This window comes from Maniola jurtina, chromosome 9 (genome assembly GCF_905333055.1).
Source record: "Maniola jurtina chromosome 9, ilManJurt1.1, whole genome shotgun sequence".
Taxonomy (NCBI): Eukaryota; Metazoa; Arthropoda; class Insecta; order Lepidoptera; family Nymphalidae; genus Maniola; species Maniola jurtina.
In genome coordinates this window covers 3,681,702-3,702,046 of record NC_060037.1, presented here as the reverse complement: position 1 = coordinate 3,702,046, position 20,345 = coordinate 3,681,702, and the positions used below count along the sequence as shown (strand labels likewise).

At 36.2% G+C, this 20,345-nt stretch overlaps 2 protein-coding genes across 2 annotated transcripts; one reads left to right on the top strand and one right to left on the bottom strand.

Annotated features, from left to right (window-relative positions):
• The first annotated feature begins 32 nt into the window (after positions 1-32).
• On the top strand, positions 33-1,281 carry LOC123868200 (ankyrin repeat domain-containing protein 54). The gene has a single exon (XM_045910615.1). It carries the CDS (start codon positions 173-175, stop codon positions 971-973), a length of 801 nt encoding a protein of 266 aa, XP_045766571.1. The 5' UTR covers positions 33-172; the 3' UTR covers positions 974-1,281.
• A 3,597-nt stretch (positions 1,282-4,878) lies between these two features.
• Positions 4,879-20,249, bottom strand: LOC123868191 (sphingosine kinase 1-like). Its single transcript, XM_045910600.1, has 3 exons — positions 19,347-20,249; positions 10,321-10,420; positions 4,879-6,615 (listed from the first exon to the last, which is right to left on the bottom strand). Exons 1-3 carry the CDS (start codon positions 20,222-20,224, stop codon positions 5,764-5,766), a joined length of 1,830 nt encoding a protein of 609 aa, XP_045766556.1. The 5' UTR covers positions 20,225-20,249; the 3' UTR covers positions 4,879-5,763.
• Positions 20,250-20,345: the final 96 nt, after the last annotated feature.

Below are 20,345 nucleotides of genomic sequence, written 5' to 3'. Positions count from 1 at the left end.
CAATGTCATTTTGAGTTTGACAATTTGGAATTTACAATGTTAGTAGAATAGAAAGTTTGATAATTATTCTTCTTGTTGTTTCTAGTTTCTTGCGAAAAATTGTGTTGTTTTTCACTTTATTATAAATGCTTGGTATGTATCCCGTATCCTAAATTACATTAAGAACAGTATAATGGCAGATTCAGGTGTGGACACTGGGAATGAAAGTAGCGACAATCCTGTTTTTGACCATTCATACTGTGTGCTGGAATTTAATCCGCCAGCGATACCGATCAACCTAGCAGGCCAGCCGATGCCTATAGACTTCCTTGGTGAGCCGCATGAACATATTGGCAAGATTAAGTGCTCTACAAAAGCGAGACACTGTAGGTTGAAGTATCGATATGGAGGTACAATTTGTTCATCCAGAAATAAAAAGCTCCGATTCGCTGCCTCTACCAATAATACGGAGCTCGTCGAAAAGCTCCTGCTCTCAGGCGCAGATCCGAATTGCTCAGATGAACATAAAAGAAGTCCTTTGCACCTAGCGGCATGCCGTGGTTATGTTGATGTTGTTAAAATGCTAATAAGACACGGCGCTAACCCTAATATCAAGGATACCCTTGGAAATACGCCGCTTCACCTTGCAGCCTGCACCAATCACATCCCTGTTGTAATTCAATTGCTCGATGCAGGTACAGACGTGAGTTCACATGATAAGAACGGGCGTAACCCTATTCAACTTGCACAAAGTAAATTGAAGTTAATACAGATGCGCCCCAGTGGTGCGGGCCACTTTGAAGAGACCAAACAGCTCATCAGCGAAATTTGCTTGGTTGTTGAGATGATGTTAAAATATATGAAGATACAAAAGGCAGATGCAGGAGAGTTGGAGTCTGTACGTGAGAGACTAGAGAATGTCAGCACAAGGGAGCAAGTCGATTCTGAAGTACAAAACCTTCTTGACAGTCTCGACTCTTTAAAACTGAGATAAACACAGATCACATGATAGGAATTGAAGACTGTTAATGTAATGATAACTGCCTAAGATAAGAGCTCACAATAGTTATTAAGTAATTCAATTGAAAACAAAGTCAGTGTCATTACTATATTATATTGTTATTTTGTAGGTTAAGGTTTTGATTGAGGAGATAGGGAATGATCAGATGATTTAATTTTAGGCTTATTATTGTGTGTCAAAAATTAATTCATGTTTTCGTTTTATGAACTAAATGCTAATAATAATAATTACTTAATGTGTGTTAATATTTTCTCAAGTAATAAAATTAATATTCTTTTTTATTAATGATCTTTTCTTTATTTTTACAAACATAAAATTTTGTATCAATAATAGTTTCCTGTGGGATGATTCGCTAACTCAGTGATCAACACCGAATGATAGCCACCAAGCTCATTAGACATTTATATTTAATCTAATGAAAGTTTAAAAGCGGAAAAACTGTTTTTAGTATAATATCACTCCTATCACTCAGTGAGGCAGAAATGTACAATCAACCAATGTCAAAAGACTTTGTTGGCTGTCATTTAAGTGTTGATCACTGAGTTAGCGAATCACCCCTCCCAGATCAACCGCTAATTTGTTAAAAACATTAGAACTATTCTAAAAGTAAATGAGACAACTATTGAAATTAAACAACAAAATTAATTTAGAACCATTTTATTGACAACAATTTTTATCTTTCAAAGTTCAAAACTTAGATAGACATGGAATGATAAAATAATAACTTAGATTTTTTATTAATTCAATTTCCATACCCATTCAATTATACTTTTACTTATTTCACTACATATATATTAAAATGGAAAGCATTTAGCTGTATGGAATGTGTTTAACAAACACAAAAACATGTACAAAATTATATTATATTTTGTGCAATCCTAAATTTTGTTGAATTGCAATAATTCATTTGCAAAATAATAACACAATATATAAATGTTTGCTCTTTACTTACGTCTTGATAGTCTGCGAACAACATAACAGAATCTTAATCTGGATATCAATGACAAAACCAACATGTACGGTGTTGGTTTTGTCATGAAGCCAAGACATCATCCACATTCTATATTTAATATTATCGTTTATAGTCTATTTTTTAATCTCAGAGACCAAAATGACAACTAGAAATGTGAAACTTAAAAATAATGATACCAGCTTAACAAAAACAGTGTTATCCTCCTTGTTCCCGTTTAGGTCAAAATTGTTAACAAAATAACATTTCGTGCAAAACAAGTAAATTAAACATACGAAATATGTAATTACGGGACTAAAAAGTAGCACCTATCACATATTATTTGAAAGACTTAAAGAATAATTAGTAAAAAAAAATATAAAAATAATTCACCTAAGGGAATTTTCAATAATAATATATACAAACTCATAAATTCAGAATCAAGCTTTATGTTTGAATTGGAATTATTTTTCAATACATTTTGTTATCTCATACACATTTGACAAGAATTGCTACAGATATATTTTATCGGTAAGTGTCGATTGGATCACATCACTATAATTAAAGGGTCGTAAACAGACAACACACGAAACGTCATTTTGGTGTCCAGATTAAAAAATAGACTAGATAGCACTGGGTGTTGCAGCGCGAGTGTAGAGCAGGCTATACAATATTCTAATTTGAGAGCAAGTCTAACATAGCCTACAATAAATTGATCTATTAGAACATAATAACAAGCTATACATAAGAAAATATAACATAGTTCATGCACAAGCCTCCTACATTATTATAAGTAGATAAAAGTTTCTATGAAACTGATGTATTTACATTTGGATACCATCCAGTAAAACAATTTACAAATAGAAGTAGATAATTTAAGTTTTTAACTTTTGAGGAAATTTTTGCACAAGTTTCTTCATAGTTTCACAAAATTATTCTAATCCCTTTGGTGCTATGCTGGAAAAATTGGCGCTAGGATTTGGGAAGAGAAACAGGACTTAGAAAGCCAAAAAATACAGTTGCTTTTAGCCTCATATAGCCTGAAAGTGCAAAGCGCTACAGGAGGATCACAAACTGCAATCACAGATTTTTCAATTTATTATTTACAAGTAAATAATTTTTAGTTTCATTTTTGCAATTAGTTTCTCTAGCATTCTAAACAAATTATGAGCTAAAACTATGTATAGGTAGGTAAAGTATGCGACAGGTCGAGATGGCAATCGGGCTATGAGGCGGGGACCCGCACGTCACCCGCGCTATCCCGCACCGGGTTAGTGCGGGGGCTGTGCGGGTGTGCGAGGCGTCCCCACTCTGATTGCCACGTGTCCTCGACCTGTAGCGTGCTATCGGTACTTTGAAAAACATTAAATACAGAGATGAAAAATTGCTTAGTTTTTTATACTGTGCGATTATTTAAAAACTAGCTGAAGTCCGCTACTTCGTCCGCGTGGATTTAGGCTTTGAAAAACCTGTGAGAACTCTTTATTTTTTTTTGGTATAAAAAGTAGTCTATGTCACTCTCCAGGCCTTAACTATACCCATGCATGAAAATTAAAAAAATTAAGTGTTATTTCTTGTACAATGGTACGGAACACTTCGTGTTCGAGTCCGACTCGCACTTGACCGATTTTTTAGGGTTCCGTACCTCTAAAAGAATAACGGAACCCTTACAGGATCACTTTGTCGTCTGTCTATCTGTTTGTCTGTTGTGTCTATCAAGAAAACCTATAGGGTACTTCCCGTTGACCTAGAATTATGAAATTTGGCAGGTAGATAGCTCTTATAGCACACCACAAGTAAAGGAATAAATCCGAAAACCTTTGTGGTTACATCACAGAAAAAAAAATGTGTTTCAATTTACAAAGTAAGATAACTTAATACTAAGTGGGGTATCACATGAAAGGGCTTTACTTGTACATTCTGTAACAGATTTTTGTTTATGTTTAAGCATAATAGTTTTTTGTTTACGGTGCATAATGTCGGAAAAAAATACCCGAGTACGAAACCCTCGGTGCGCGAGTCTGACTCGCACTTGGCCGGTTTTTTTAAACTAAACGACCATTTTTAGCTATTTGGACACTTCCATTAAAAATATAACATAACATATTATAATATTGTATTTAAATAGTAGTGTATAAAATATTGTAAGAATTAATTGTATTAAAATTCAAAAATTATAGAAAAGTTCTTGTATATAAATAAAGTCATTTGTCAATAATACAATAATATTAGGCACAGAACAGCTATGGGGTTCATAATTGTTGTAAAACTAACATTATGGCAGAAACTGATATTTATCACAGAAAGATTATATAAATTTTAAATTAAATTACTGCTAATATTATAGTTAAGTATATTAAGTAAAAAAAAAAACAATTATCTATTTTATTACATAAGTAGGTACTTCTAGAACACATACAAATCTTGAAAGAGCTGCCTATAGAAAAATATGTGATTAGATTTTATTTCACTGATTAATATGGCGAGTAGACTGGTTTTCTTAGAATTTTTACTAATTTTGCTAGAGCATAAAATACTTTGCAAACAAAACGAAATTTTTAGCTAATAACCGAAAGGAAATCGGCATCAAAATTATCACCCAGTTTACGATAGATACCTACAAATGAATTCTATTAGATATGTAAACCTGTGAACTGAATTAAGTAATTTCATGAACTCTACTAACTAAATTCTAAACATGTATCTTTCCAATATTGAAGTGGCGCCTTAACTCTATCAATATCATCATCATCTAGCCATGGCCGGCTCACTACTAAGCATGGGTGTCCTCTTAGAATGCGAAGCGTTTAGACCATAGACTGCCAGGCTGGACCAGTGTGGATTGGCAGAATTTTGGGAACATTATAACTCTCAGGCATGCTGGTTTTCGATGTTTCCCTTCACCAGTAAAGCAAGAGATATTTAATTGGTATAAAGAAAGAATAAAAGTCTGATGTGCCAACCACTAGGCTATAGCCATTTTCAAATTCAAATACAATCTTTTACAAGAATTTACAGTAATGTGTTTAAAGGTTGGTACCACAAAATGGTAAAGAAACCCATATTATTAGTACATTTTATGTATTCATAAAGTATTCACCTACCCTTAATAACAGAAACCACTTAGTGAACCAACACGAAAAATGACATGTGGTGAACAATTGCCTAAATTATAACGAACTGTTTCAAGTACTTAATACTTATAGCTAATTTAATACAAGGTGCAGTGCTCAATTTGTATTCAATTGCCCTACATTTGAGCATCACTTTGATTAATAAACACTTTAGAGTTACACACATAAGTTTTGAAACAATTCCTTGGATGTTAAGTTTTAGAGCGCTCGATATTTGGCATCGTCTTTGTAGTTCTCGCAGCATTGACTAGTACTAATTAATTACGTGTCTTTTTACCGAATTAATCGATCTACTTAAAAATATTATCACAATTTTAGCTGTATACAATTAATTGCAAAAATCATTCTTTTATAATTTTAATTCAACTTAATAAACAAGGACAAAAAGGACATTAGTTATGGACAATGCACATTTTCCCAATTATTTAAATATCATATTTATTATGTCTAATAGTAGGTACTCTTCCTTAAAAGACACACGTACTTTAATGTAATACTAAACAGTATGTAAGTATACTTATATGTGTCTTCTGGCACAACCATTTCAGATATATTGATTAACATCTGTTACTGATATTTACTTAATATTTTTATCGCACAAACGGCTCGGCAAATTCGTTTTAATGAACTATTAGGTACCTAAACGGTCATTAATACTAAATTAAAAGGTTTATTAAACGTTATTTTGTGTCTGGCACCATGATATTAACTATATTGGGAAATACTTCGGCTTGAATGGGTCCGTACTCGACCAGTTCGCCGTCCACGGTGAGATAGCCATTCGGACCCTCGGGTACTATTCTAAACGCACTAACAGGAACCATTTTAATATATTCATTATTCGCATCCGAATGATTGCCCTGACTCATGCCTATTAGGAATGATAACACTTGAGATCTCGATATTCCGGCTTTGATGATGAGCATCCACATTACTCCGTCCGAGAGGAGGGAGCTCGGCGCGAAAAATAAGTCCTCGCCGATATACGACTGGTGGGAGACGTGAACCATGACGAACTCCCCTTCCTCGTGCACCCAATGCGATGGCAACTGGGACACGAGCGAGGGTAAGTGGGAAGCGGGGCCGTGCATGCACGCGTGAACCGGCGACCGCATCTCGGAGCCACTGCTCGTGACGCTGTGGTAGTCCGAGCCTCGAGTACTGTAGAACGCACTTCTTCTAGAATTCACCGAGTACCAGGAGTCCACTCGCTGGTGTCTCTTACCGTTGACCGCATTGGCAAACACTTCCGAGTTCTCGTCGCAATCGAAGAACGCCTCCACGTCGGGCGAGTCGAGCGCGTCGTCTTGACTCACGCTGTGACCGATCGTCAGCGGGTGTTTCGGCTTCGGAAGATTGCTGATATCCTTTATTTTGGAGTAACTCACCACGCCTTTGTACTTTCTCAATCCGACCAGCCTCGCCAGTGCCCAAAGCGTGAACCTCTGCCCGCCGATGGCTCTTAATCTTTCACTTTCTATATCGATGTCTGATAGCAAGCCCCAGCCGACCGATAAAAACGAAAACATTATCTGTAACGAGATATGATTTTGTTAATTAAGTAAATGCAAGTGCTTTTTAATACATTTCAGTCGATTAGATAGTAAGTAGGGGATTTTTGACTCTCTATCAAACTAGGGTAGTCTTTCACTAGGTACAACATCATTTAGCTACTTTACATTTATTCCGGGTGGTTTTATTTTGCATACAAGTACCCATCTATTGTATCGAAATCAAACAGACTATTTAGTGTTATGGTGTTATTAACACAGTTAAGAATGTCTACACTTATATCTATTCAATATATTTATATTTATTATATTGATATATTTATTTGAGTAGGTACTGCTAGTAGGTCATTAACTTGTGACTTGTGTCTCTTTGTCATAGCATACTGTAATTAATTCACCAAAGAACTTACATCACACTGCATCGTGCCCAGTTGCATGACATTCGGTTAAGATTGCGTTACCGTTAAACTTTGATCATAAGAAGCAAAAGTTAGTATTCAATACCGCCATGCTTGAGGTTAAAACAAGTTTAAGGAATACCAAAATTTACAAATCCTGACTTGACTTGTACCACCCATTATGCTTACAAATTCTGACTTTTGTATGTGTTCCTTGTGCAACCCATTTTGCTTTTAATGACGGTCATAATTTAACCGTCACCGTAAAGTAACTTTAACCGCCTGTCATGTAACTGGATCTCAGCAAACGTGAGTCACCTGTTTTGTGTCGTGGACATTATTGGCATAATAAACACGCTAGAGTGTAGATAATCGCGTAGATTGCGAACGTAATACGATGAAGTAGGTATCTCTATGAATTATGGTATCCTCACTAGCCCTCCCTCCTTGTTTGTTATGACGGACGCAGTCAATTGAATAGTGTAACATTATATCTGAAGGTGAAATGGCACAAAGTTTAACCGTAATATCCTTCGTAAACAAACTTCCTTTAAATATTGGGAGTAGGTATTGATTGATCCTGCCAACTCCAGTTTACCTTAGAAAATATAACGCTAGCCACACACGATCAAGTTTATCGATCGAATTTGCAGCGGACTTGAAGCGGCGTCCAGTAAACTTGACGGTGTATGGCCGGGCGTCACTTTTTACGGTTCCGTACCTCAAAAGGAATAACGGAACCCTTCGCCTGTCTGTCTATCTGTCTGTCTGTCTGTCTGTCCGTCCGTCCATCCGCCCGCCCGAATACTGCTCTTCCCCTCGGACGCATCCAAAAGGGACCAGCAGCATCCAGGCACACTGGGAGGTTACATGGCTGGCGTCCCTGACTTGGCATCGCTGAAAATCCGCTGTAAACTTGATCGTGTGTGGGCAGCGTAGGCATAGTAATTAGCTACTTTCTCAAATTGTTATCACGGGTAATACAGCGCTACCAAGCAGGCCAAACCCATAATTACCGTTTCGATACTAGCATAAATACCCGTATCAAGAAAACAATAAACCGATAAGACGTAAAGCAGGCGGCCTTCGTTCAGGAGATTAAATACAAATTCATTTAAAAGTGTTGTAATTTTGAAGTGAACAAGTGTAATTTAAAAATTTATAACACCCCCGACAAATGAAGGTTACAGTAATAACTAGAAAAGAGCTGATAACTTTCAAACGGCTGAACCGATTTTCTTGGATTATAGCTAAGAACACATTCGTTCAAGCCACCTTTCAAACAAAAAAAAAAACTAAATTAAAACCGATTCAGTAGTTTAGGAGCTACGATGCCACAGACAGATACACACGTCAAACTTATAACACCCCTCTTTTTGGGTCGGGGGTTAAAAATAGAATATGTCAGTAATGGTTAACACGAACCATACCTACTTCCATATTAATCCGAAATACGAATATTATAAATACGAAAGTCTGTCTGTTACCTTTTCACGGCTCATACTAAGGCTACATTTTGTCCCGAAAAATCAAAGAGACACCTAACCGTGTGTTTGCACCAAAACATTATGTGAATGTTTGGCAGATCGTCGTTTTTTAGAGTTCAGTACCCGAAGGATGCCAACGGGACCTTATTACTAGGACTCCGCTGTCCGTCCGTCCGTCTGTCGTTGAGAGGAGAGATAAAATTTTCACAGAATGTGTACGAGTATTTCAATTGCCGCTATAACAACAAATACCTACTAAATATATCAACAAGTGTAAATTAAAAATTTTCAACACCCCCGACAAATCATTTTCAAATAAATAATTATGTATATCTAGGCAACGTCCATCTTGACAGCTTGACATTTGTCAATTGACACTTGAATATTATGAACCTAACGGTTATCTAACCTTCTTTTCTACAAGAAAACTAGAAAAGAGCTGATAACTTTTAAACGGCTGAACCGATTTTCTTGGATTATAGCTAAGAACACTCTCGATCAAGCCACCTTTCAAACAAAAAAAAGTAAATTAAAATCGGTTCATTCGTTTAGGCGCTACGATGCCACAGACAGATACACAGATACACAGATACACAGATACACAGACACACAGATACACAGATACACACGTCAAACTTATAACACCCCTCTTTTTGGGTCGGGGGTTAAAAAGGACGCCATGTAAATTAGTTTTATTTCTTGGACACTAATTTACGAGTACATGGTCTCTGTCTACGATGGTACGGATTACGGAACCCTTCTTAAGCGAGTCCTATTCGCACTTGACCGATGTTTTCTTTTTTAACCCCCGACCCAAAAAGAGGGGTGTTATAAGTTTGACGTGTGTATCTGTGTATCTGTCTGTGGCATCGTAGCTCCTATGCTTCTAAACTAATGAACCGATTATAATTTAGTTTTTTTTGTTTGAAAGGTGGCTTAATCGAGTGTTCTTAGCTATAATTCAAGAAAATTGGTTCAGCCGTTAGAAAGTTATCAGCTCTTTTCTAGTTATTACAATAACCTTCACTTGTCGGGGGTGTTATAAATTAATTTACACTTGTTAATAAACTTATCTGCCACGTCATGTCATCAGTTTTGAGGGAACACGCTGGTTCTACAATTTGCATATAATTATGCGAAGGAAAACCCAATTAGTATAAGTACGAAGTCAATTTCATGACAAAAACTGTAGCTGTATATAAATGTGATTGTGCAATTAAAAGCGTTGCAAGAATACGTCTGTCTGTATAAAGAAAAACGTAAATATGGTTGAGGCTTACGACCGCATTATCTCATTTGACCTTCAAGATTAAGGATTTGTTTTAATTCTTTCTTGCAGACTAAAATATGTACACAACTTTTTATAGCTTAATAGCTATACATTGTCTTAAAATTGCTAAAGTAAATACTACTTTTAGGGTTTCGTACCCAAATGCATGCCAATCATACTATTAAGCCACCGTTTACCGTTTTTCTGTCTGTCCGTCCGTCTGTGTGTCTGTCAGCGGGTTATATCTCCTAAACCGTAATAGGTAGTGAGTTGAAATTTTCAGTGTGTAATTTTGCTGCTACTATAACAGGAAATAATAAAAATTCCAAAATATTGTATCATTACAAAACCTATTTTTTTTTTTAATTAATTTCAAAATGGACGCCATGTAAATTAAAAAAAAATTAAAAGTACATAATCTTACACAATGGTACAGAACCCTCCGACTCACACTTGACCAGTCTTTAGTGTTCTATCCTTACTCTAAAAGCAAGAACACAATACTTTGGACTTAGCTGGGAACAGTTGTACTCTACTTTGGTTGGTTAAATTAAAGTATGATGGTACTCACTTTTGATTTAGTTTCGACTCTAATGACGTCCATAGGTGCTGTTTTTCCTCTCGCCAGTGACATAGATAACCCCGTCAGGTTTTGAGGGATATAAGGTTCACTGGAAAAAAATAGATCGTTACAGGGTTTATGTTTGTAGGTATATGTCAGTAAAATAATATAGCTTATAGTTATGTAAATATAGAATGTAAATTGTAACTACCAAGTCAATTATATAGGTCAATTAATTGGGATTAATAAGAAAAACCACATCGGATCATAAAAATACCCAACTGTACAATGCTCCTAGTTAGATAAGTATGTTGTTTCCGAAGATATTACCAAACATCTCTACATAGTCTAAAAGTCGCTTCCCGCCGTCTGTCCTTCTGCAATCTTAGATCTTCTAAGCTACGCAGCAGATTTTAATGCGGTTTTCATCAATAGATTGAGTGATTCAAGAGGAAAGTTTAAATACGTTTAGTTTAATATGGTTTTGTGTTTTGTTGAAATATGAACATTGTTCAAAATGACGAAAGAAATCAAGCTAACTGAGCGATTTGATATCAGATCTCAGTTTTTTGACAAAACGAAACAACAATATTATACGAAATACGAAATTACGAATGTGATTTCCGAACCTCACATCCGAAAATAATAAAATTTGCTTGTTCCATCAAGCATCTTGCAAGCAAGTTGATAAATGCACTCATCTCGATGACATATTATCTTTTTCCTTGTCTGTCTGTCTGTCTGTCCGTCCGTCCATCCGTCGTGTCTGTCAAGAAAACCTATAACTTATACCTCACCTCATAAGTTATTAACAAAGTTTTAACAATGATAGAACATGAGTAAGTTGTACCTATCTGAAAATTAAACCTGACCAAAATGCAATTTGCATGTTCCCTTAACTGTTGAAAAAGGAAAACATTCTATAAAACAATTTCAGTAGTCTCTGCATTTCTTGTTTAGAATAAATAGGAAAGACTCTATAATATTAGAATTACATTCAGAATCAAACCGAGAGTTCCCTCACTCTATTTCACTCTGGTCTTGGCAAACACAAATGATGCAAAAGTGAAAGTGTTGATGATCAAACTGAATCTGTATGGAGTAGTACAGAGAGAGAGCCAGCGCGTGCCAGACCTTCGTTATTTTATAAAAGCTGAAAGTTTCTCTATGCATTGTCCCCAATACAGGGAGGAATGATCAGCAACTATGAAGTTTGGATCATGGTGGCTTTGGCTATCGTGGCAACTGGTAACCCCATGCCAAACTAAACTAACCTTTTGAACTTTAAGGGCGTCTGGCAAGGGGATTGCCACGCCACTCAAAAGTGGTGGTTGTCAGTGTTAGTGGTGCCACATATGATACCACTAACACTGGCAATACATGATATGATTTCTAGGTAATACTATTTCGAAGAAAATATAAAAAATTAGACTTTAAACTTTGACGTAAGATTTTTTACACGTTTATTACCTGTTATATCTCAAAGCCAGCATGATCCAAATTTCATAGTCGATGATAGTTCCTGCCTGTGCTGGGGACAATACGCAGAGAAACTTTCAGCTTTTATAAATAACGAAAGTCTAGTACGCGCTGGCTCTTAGTCCATAGAGCCGGTGCGGTGAGTAAGGCGTAAACACAGAATTGTACAGTTATGAAATTGTGACATAACGCTGCATTGGAAATTGGAATACAACAGCTATAATATCCACGTGCGTAAGTTATTTGTAAACAAAACTAGTTCACTTATGTTGGCTTTATCTACAAACCGCAATAGCTCAACGGATAAGGAGCGGACCGAAATCCGAAACGTCGATGGTTCAAACCCCACCCGTTGCACTTTTGTCGTACCCAATCCTAGGAAAGGGGTATATTAATCAGGATTAACATGGCTAATATTATTCAAGAAAAAAACTAGTGACCATGGCTTCGCTTTGCGAAAATATAATCGTCATCATGATCAACCCATCGCCGGCCCACAGCTGGGCTCAGGTCAACTATCAGAAACGGAAATATAAATCCTCTTTATTCCTTATCCCGTAAGAACTTCGGAAAATCTGGCTTTATTCCTTGTCTACATTATAGAGGGAACCTCTATACAAAATTTCGTCTTTCTTGATCCAAAGGCTTGGACTGGGCGATGATGAGACAGCCAGTGACTCATGACTTTTCCTTTTAGTAAATTACACAGGTTGTACGGTGAACTTTTTATAAATCGTCAGACGAGCTGTTTGTTTCTCTGTATCAGTGAACTGTGTATAATACCAACTCGGGGATAGTGGCGCATAGTCAATAATACCTATCTACCTAGTGATTCGGTTGTTGTATCTGTTTCACAATTTAGATCAATGTTCTAAGGAAGCTACAGATTGTCACCTGTTAGACCTATGTCCCCGCGAAACCCTTGATCGGCTTCTTACTTAAGTAACTATTTCTTTATTATTCGTTTTGAACTCGGAGTCAAGTTAAAGTTCAAATACAAGTACAATACAAAACATTTAAACCTAATTAAAGCAATTTAAAATGAAATAACGTACGTACTCGATGCTCGATTATACCCAGTGTAACATAATAACTTCATTGCTGCAATCAAATAAACACGCTGCGTCATGAAAACCGGCCTTTATACATTACATTACTTGGAGACAGTCTCTCTGGGGCAGTTGTGCAAATAATTCAACGACCGCAATCAACAATGAAACCTTAGGAAAGTAAGAAATGATTGAGTCAATTTAGTAAATCTTTCTAATATAGCTTTGGTTCTTGTCGGCAATATTTATATTTTTAACCCCCGACCCAAAAAGAGGGGTGTTATAAGTTTAACGTGTGTATCTGTGTCTGTGTATCGGTGTATCTGTGTATCTGTGTATCTGTCTGTGGCATCGTAGCGCCTAAACGAATGAACCGATTTTAATTTAGTTTTTTTTTGTTTAAAAGGTGGCTTGATCGAGAGTGTTCTTAGCTATATCTAAAAAAATTGGTTCAGCCGTTTAAGAGTTATCAGCTCTTTTCTAGTTTTCTTGTAGAAAAGAAGGTTAGATAACCGTTAGGTTCATAATATTATGTCAATAGACAAATGTCAAGCTGTCAAGATGGACGTTGCCTAAATACATAATTATTTATTTGAAAATGATGTTTTGGAAAACTCAAATACTTTGAATCGTCGGGGGTGTTATAAATTTTTAATTTACACTTGTTATGGTAGTTTATTGGGCTATCGGTAAAGCCTTAGGTACTCCCGAAGTTTGAGAACTCCAAATAGATTGCATATGTTAACTTCAAGATGTCTACAATTAACTGTGAAGAAATGCTTGTCAAGATCAAGAACCTTGCATTTATAAGTAAGTATACTGTAACGGCCGACTGTTTAGTAGGTACAATGTACATACTCCGAATATGTGTGATATCCAATAATACTACATACATAATGTCGCCGTCCAATGAGGTTTTTTTATGAAGTGAGAGAGTCCTTAGCAAGTCAAACAGTGAAAACTGAAAATCTATGCATGAAATGAGAGCGCCACCAAACGCGAAAACAAACCAATCAATCAAAGACGTCGACGAATTCCCAAGGGTCAACGTTCAGTAAGGGTACACTGCCCTCATTTGTCAAGCACCTAACTACTACACCCACGAAACATAATATTATAAATACGGAGAAAAGATTACTTTGGGGTATTTCTGTATTTTTTCCTACTTATGCTTGCGGTGGCCTTGCCTTGGCCAGTTCGACGCGACCTTTTAGATCCGTTCCAGTTTATTTTCACTTTTATTTACATTCCATTTTCAAAGAGACAAAGCTCAGAGCAAGTTGCTGCTTAACTAGATGCATCATGTATAATTATCTCTCGTTGGATTTAATTGGGTCACAATCTTCATATTTTCCAATCCAACATTCACTAATGAATGACATGTACTGGTATTTCAAATTGTCCATATGGATATAGAATAGTTAGAATAAATAGTTCTTCTCATAATGAGGAATTTTCCACTGCGTGTTCCTTGTCCGTACTGGGAATACCGTGGGAACTCTTTAATTTTTCGGGATAAAAACTATCATCTTTCCCCTACTTCCTTATAGAAGGGCATGAACAGCGTCATCTATGAAGCTTTTAAGTGACACGCCCTGGAAAGTTTCTCTTTGCAGACTGATCATGGTTATCCGTTACGGCTCATGAATTGGAATCCTGAATTTGCAAATCCTCTAGCGGCCTTTATTTGCATAACGGGAAGAGTGACGGTTTTGCTTGAGCCTGTGCTTTCACTGGAGAAAGACTCGACCTCAAACCACCCATCTGGTGGTTCTTTAAAGTATCTGGGCTGCTTGTAATATGACCAAAAGCCTTGCGATCAAGCAATACTTGATAGCCATTTGATAGCCTAACTTTGTATTTCGATTTGGAACTCTAGTGTAAAAATTTAATTCTGTGGTCCAAGCTTATTTATCTACATAAGCATAAATAATTAGGTTTATTGTTTGTATAAAATTAAAAATAACACGATTCGGAATAGTGCTAGATAATATGTGGTAGTTGTATAAGTACAATAAGGAAAACAACTGAAAAAATTATTGAAACTGCAATGTCATCTAACATGTGCCTCACAATAACAGAACAGTGTTTATTTACATATTTGGCACCACAATAACTCTTCCAGGAAAAATGTATCAAATCTAAATTAGGACAACTCTTCCTTTGAAAATGTATTAACAAGTTTTTGAAATGCACACTAGGCACTTTTTGCTATCTACCCTCAAACCTAAATCTTTTTTAAGTAAATTACTTTAAACATAATATACCTAGCTTCATCAAATATCACGTTAATCCGATTTTATAGCCTTCTACATACAGAATTAATTCGACTCTTTGAATGAAGTAATAAACCTATTAGGTTATGCTATCTCATCGTGACGTTGTTTGTTACACAGCAGGTATTTTTATCCGACTTCTAGAAAAGGAGGTTCTCAATTCGTCGGGATCTTTTTTTTTTTTATGTATGTTCCCCGATTACTCAAAGACCCCTGGACCGATTTGGAAATTTTTTTTTTTGTTTGAAAGGGTATACTGTGCAGGTGGTCCCATATAAATTTGGTGAAGATCTGATGAATATCTTCGGAGATGGAGAACAGAACTCCTCAATGGATAAGAGCAAATTGCTCGCGATCACTGTAATAGCTTAGTAAACAGTAGGGTTTTAACTGGGCATAGCATATTATAGTACAGTGGGGCCACTAAAAATTATGAAATAAAAAATTTTCAAAAGAAAAATAAAACCGACTTCAAAAACCAAAAACACTAAAAAGTAGAAAATAATTTTTGTTTAGCTACACATGTAATGTACCTAGGTATGAAGTCGGGCGAGCTTCACTCTTGGATTTCTAATTTTGTTTTAATATGCTCGCTCGACTTCATACCTAGGTACATTGCATGTGTAGCTAAACAAAAATTATTTTCTACTTTTTAGTGTTTTTGGTTTTTGAAGTCGGTTTTATTTTTCTTTTGAAAATTTTTTGTTGATCTTGATATGATAATATCCACATTTCCGGGAGCACGCCTGGAAGTAGAGCTTACTAATTTAATGTGATAATAGTTAAGGCATACACAGCTTGTATTAAATGATCGATGATTAAATGACAAAGTCCTGACTGACTCATCAACGCCTCGCGTTTACTCTTGTTGTCTTAATAATAAAACAATGAAACAAATATTTTATTCAATATCCTTTGAAACAAACTTTGATAATCTAATTTGGCTGTTTATTTTTCCAAATAAATACTTAAACAAGTGTAAATTAAAAATTTATAACACCCCCGACAAGTGAAGGTTACAGTAACTAGAAAAGAGCTCATAACTTTCAAACGGCTGAACCGATTTTCTTGGATTATAGCTAAGAACACTCTCGATCAAGCCACCTTTCAAACAAAAAAAACTAAATTAAAATCGGTTCGTTAGTTTAGGCGCTACGGTGCCACAGACAGATACACAGATACACAGATACACACGTCAAACTTATAACACCCCTCTTTTTGGGTCGGGGGTTAATAAATAAAAAACCTGCATTGCTTGAGCTTGACATCATAATATATTAAAATCTATGCGACATGTCCTATTTAAGAGACCACAAAGACTCATTCACTTAATTAATTGCAAGAATAATAAACATACTTGGAAGATGGACGATACTTGTTAAGCTACGTAAGTAAATTAGGTAGAAAATATACCGACCCAATTCGCAAATTGCATAGTTATCAAACTAGTTCAATTAATTAGCATGATGCTCCAAGTAGCCTTCACTCAACGAGGTAGCTGGCCGCGTCGTATTATTAACGTGAAGGTACTTTAGGAGAATTTGGTCTTTTGTTCAATTTTTAGGGTTCCGTACCTCAAAAGAAAAACGGAACCCTTATAGGATCACTTTGTTGTCTGTCTGTGTCTGTCCGTCCGTCCGTCGTGTCTGTCAAGAAACCTATAGGGTACTTTCTGTTGATCTAGAATCATGAAATTTGGCAGGTAGGTAGGTCTTCTAGCACAAGTACAGGAATAAATCTGAAAACCGCGAAATTGTGGTCACATCATTTAAAAAAAATTAAAATATGTTTCAATTTTCAAAGTAAGATAACTATACCAAGTGGGGGTATCATATGAAAGGGCTGTACCTGTACATTCTAAAACAGATTTTTCGGGATAAAACAGATTTTATTTATTTTTATGCATAATAGTTTTTGATTTATCGTGCAAAATGTTGGAAAAAATACCAGCATATGGAACCCGAACCCTCAGTGCGCAAGTCTGACTTTTTATAAAGGTCCAGAACATAATTAATCCAAACTCAACGCATTCATCTGTCCTACCTCCTACCCCTAGATAACTAAAAGTTTGTAAAGTGCAAAACCAGAAGCTGGATGTAGGGTCGAAGGATCATGTCTTCTGGTCTAGCTTATTAAAAACTAGCTGATGCCCGCAGCTTCGCCCGCGTGGATTAGTCAGATCCCCTGCAGCATCAGGATTGAGGAGTTGGACTCCAAATTTTTTATGAAACAATGTCGCAAAGTTCCTCTATCGATTAAAAAAGAAATGACGCAAATTGGTTCAGAAATCTCGGAGATTTCAGTGTACATAGGTAGAAAAACACAACTCCCTTTTTGAAAGTCGGTTAAAAAAGTAGCCTATGTTACTCCCTGGTCAATTCTCTACTTGTCTGTGAAAATCCCGTCAAAATCGGTTCAGCCGTTCCCAAGATTAGCCTTTTCAAACAGACAGACAGACAGACAGACAAAAATTTTAAAAACGTGTGATTCAGTTATAGTATTGTTCAAATAAACATATGACCTTAATATGCGGTAGTTATTTCGAAATTACAGACAGACACTCCAATTTTATTTATTAGTTAGATAGTCAGGTAAAGTACCACCAGTGGCTATTAGACACTTCCATTAATTTAATCTTATCTGAACAAATGCAACGAAACAAAATTAGAATATATATACTAGTGGCAGATTTCTTTTTACTAAACAGTCACTTGTGGCTGTGGTTTCGAATTAGCAGTGTCTACACAATATATGTAGACACTGCTAATTTGAAACCTCTATATTAGAGGTAATTTAACGCGCAACTGTACTCACAAAAGTCATCAAAAGCAAAATCCTCAAAGCAAATATTTTCCTTGTGGAAGGAATTTCTTAAAGTTTACTAATTAATGTAAAAGAAATCCATTGAAAAAGCAGTACTTAAATGATAAGAATAGAAAATCTTTTAAAATAGTAGACAACTACTTATTAATAGTTAATTGATACTTTTATGAGGTCAATGGTAAAAAGATAATAATTGTTGATAAATCACTAAGTATGTTGATTAAGAATCCAGCTGTAGGTAAAATTAGATAACCTGTTTTTTGAATAGACTGATTAAGAATTACATTTTATTTTCAAGGTAAATTCATTGATTGTAAACACTATAATAAGCAGCCAGGTTCTAGGTGAGTATGCTTAGTACAAGGTTTTACAGCTTACCAGCATTAAACCTAGACTTCTTATGTGCTTCTCCATACAAACGTACAGTAGAACGCCGATTATCCGAATTAATTGGGACCGGGGTCGATTCGGATAATCGAAAATTCGGATAATCGGACATAGACTGGTAATAAAGAAAAACGAACTGTCACACATAGAATAAACTTTATTAAATTTAACAAACTCAATTCTACAATATGTAAGTAGTGCACTAGACAAGTTTCAACTTGTGACAACAAAACAAAACAAAACAAAAATTACATTACTTACTTACAGTACTTGGTTTTAATTTTTTATATTACGCTTAGGACCGATTCGGATAATTGGCGATTCGGTTAATCGGCGTTCGGATAATCGGCGTTCTACTGTATAACATGTATTATTCTATTCTTTGCTGTTCTAGATCTATAACCAAGCCACATATCGATTTATGTCTCCAGTAACTGATGCCCACGACTTTGTTCCCGTAAAGATTTTTAAAACCCCTGTGGGAACTCATTGATTTTCCAGGATAAAAAGTAGCCTATGTGTTAATCCAGGGTATAATCTATCTCTGTTCCAATTTTCAGATCCAATCCATCCAGAAGTTTTTGTGTGCCAGAGTAACAAATATCTATACATACATACAAACTTTCGCGTTTATAATAATATTAGTAGTATCTTTGTTCCATAAACTCCATAGAGTGAAGTCAATTTTATTAGCCAGTCATTAATCAATCTTAGTTATTATTGATTTGCCTAAATTATTGAAAGAAATATACAATCATTATTAAAAGGGATGTAGTGGATCTACAAATACAACTGATCAAGATATTGAAGGCACTGTTTCTATTATTATTTTAATAAAGTTGTTGAAGAAATGGTACCTACTTAGTAGACTATTAAGTAAATCCTATATTTGTAGACTAAATCAAAAAATAAAAAGTGTAACACATAGAAGATTCACTCCTATAATCCCCTACTATTGATAAGTAATAATTTTTAAGTTATCAGTATCATGATAATAATTCAAAAAAGATAAATTACTCACTTATAGTGGTGGCAGATGGTCCTTGCCAGGCCATTTCCCGAGCCGCAGGGCAGGATAGCCAGCGGCACCTCCGCCAGAGCCTGCTGCCAATCCAGCCGCTCGAACATTCCGTTGAGGATCTCAAACAACACCCCATCGCCGCCCACCGCCACGATGCCACGCCAGGCGTACACATTCCTCGTGCGAACAAACTCACGAGCATACTTGGCATACTTTGTCACGTGCAAGTCGTAAGAAGCCTCGGCCTCTTGCAAAATAGGCGCAACTTTAGTCTGAAACAACTCCCTCGCCTTCCCAGGACCCGACTTTGGGTTCAACAATATCAATAGCTTCTTTTCACTGTGCGGCAACGCATATGAGACGGGCAAGTCCGCCAACAAACATTTGATAGTAGTCCGCCACTTCTGCGCCTCCCTGTTGTTGTCTTCGTACCTGTCGTACGATCTGAATCGCAATGTTATTGTTGTTCTCTCCCGCTTGTGAGTGCGGCGACTGCGCTTTAGAACGTACGCGTAAATGTATAGATAAGCACTGATATCGCTCTCGTCAAGGTCGCCACTGTTTTCATCCACTACCTTGAGATGGTGACCAGCGAGGGAGCTGCACACACAGGAACCGGCACCGACACGGCGTCTTTTACTTCTCATACATTTGCTGCCGATAATGTCTCGCAAAAGAATCGTTTGCTCTTTCGAATAATCGTCGGTTTCTTTTATTAGAGAGAGGCCTTTCGATGTTAACCGGACACGGAACACGGATTTCTTCTTGGTAAGTATATAAAATGTTTCTTCAAGATAAACATGATCCTTTGAATCGGGATTAGGATTTTCATCAGTTTTGCCGTGTAACACGTCCTTCCCAAACTGTGGTTCCGCCATAACTATCACAGACCACTGACCAGTAATCCGGAGAATACATTTAACTGAACTGTCAGTGTCAAAATGACAAAGAAACCGTCATTTTCTTGCTTTTTTAAAACTGGTTTTATAGCTCTGGATT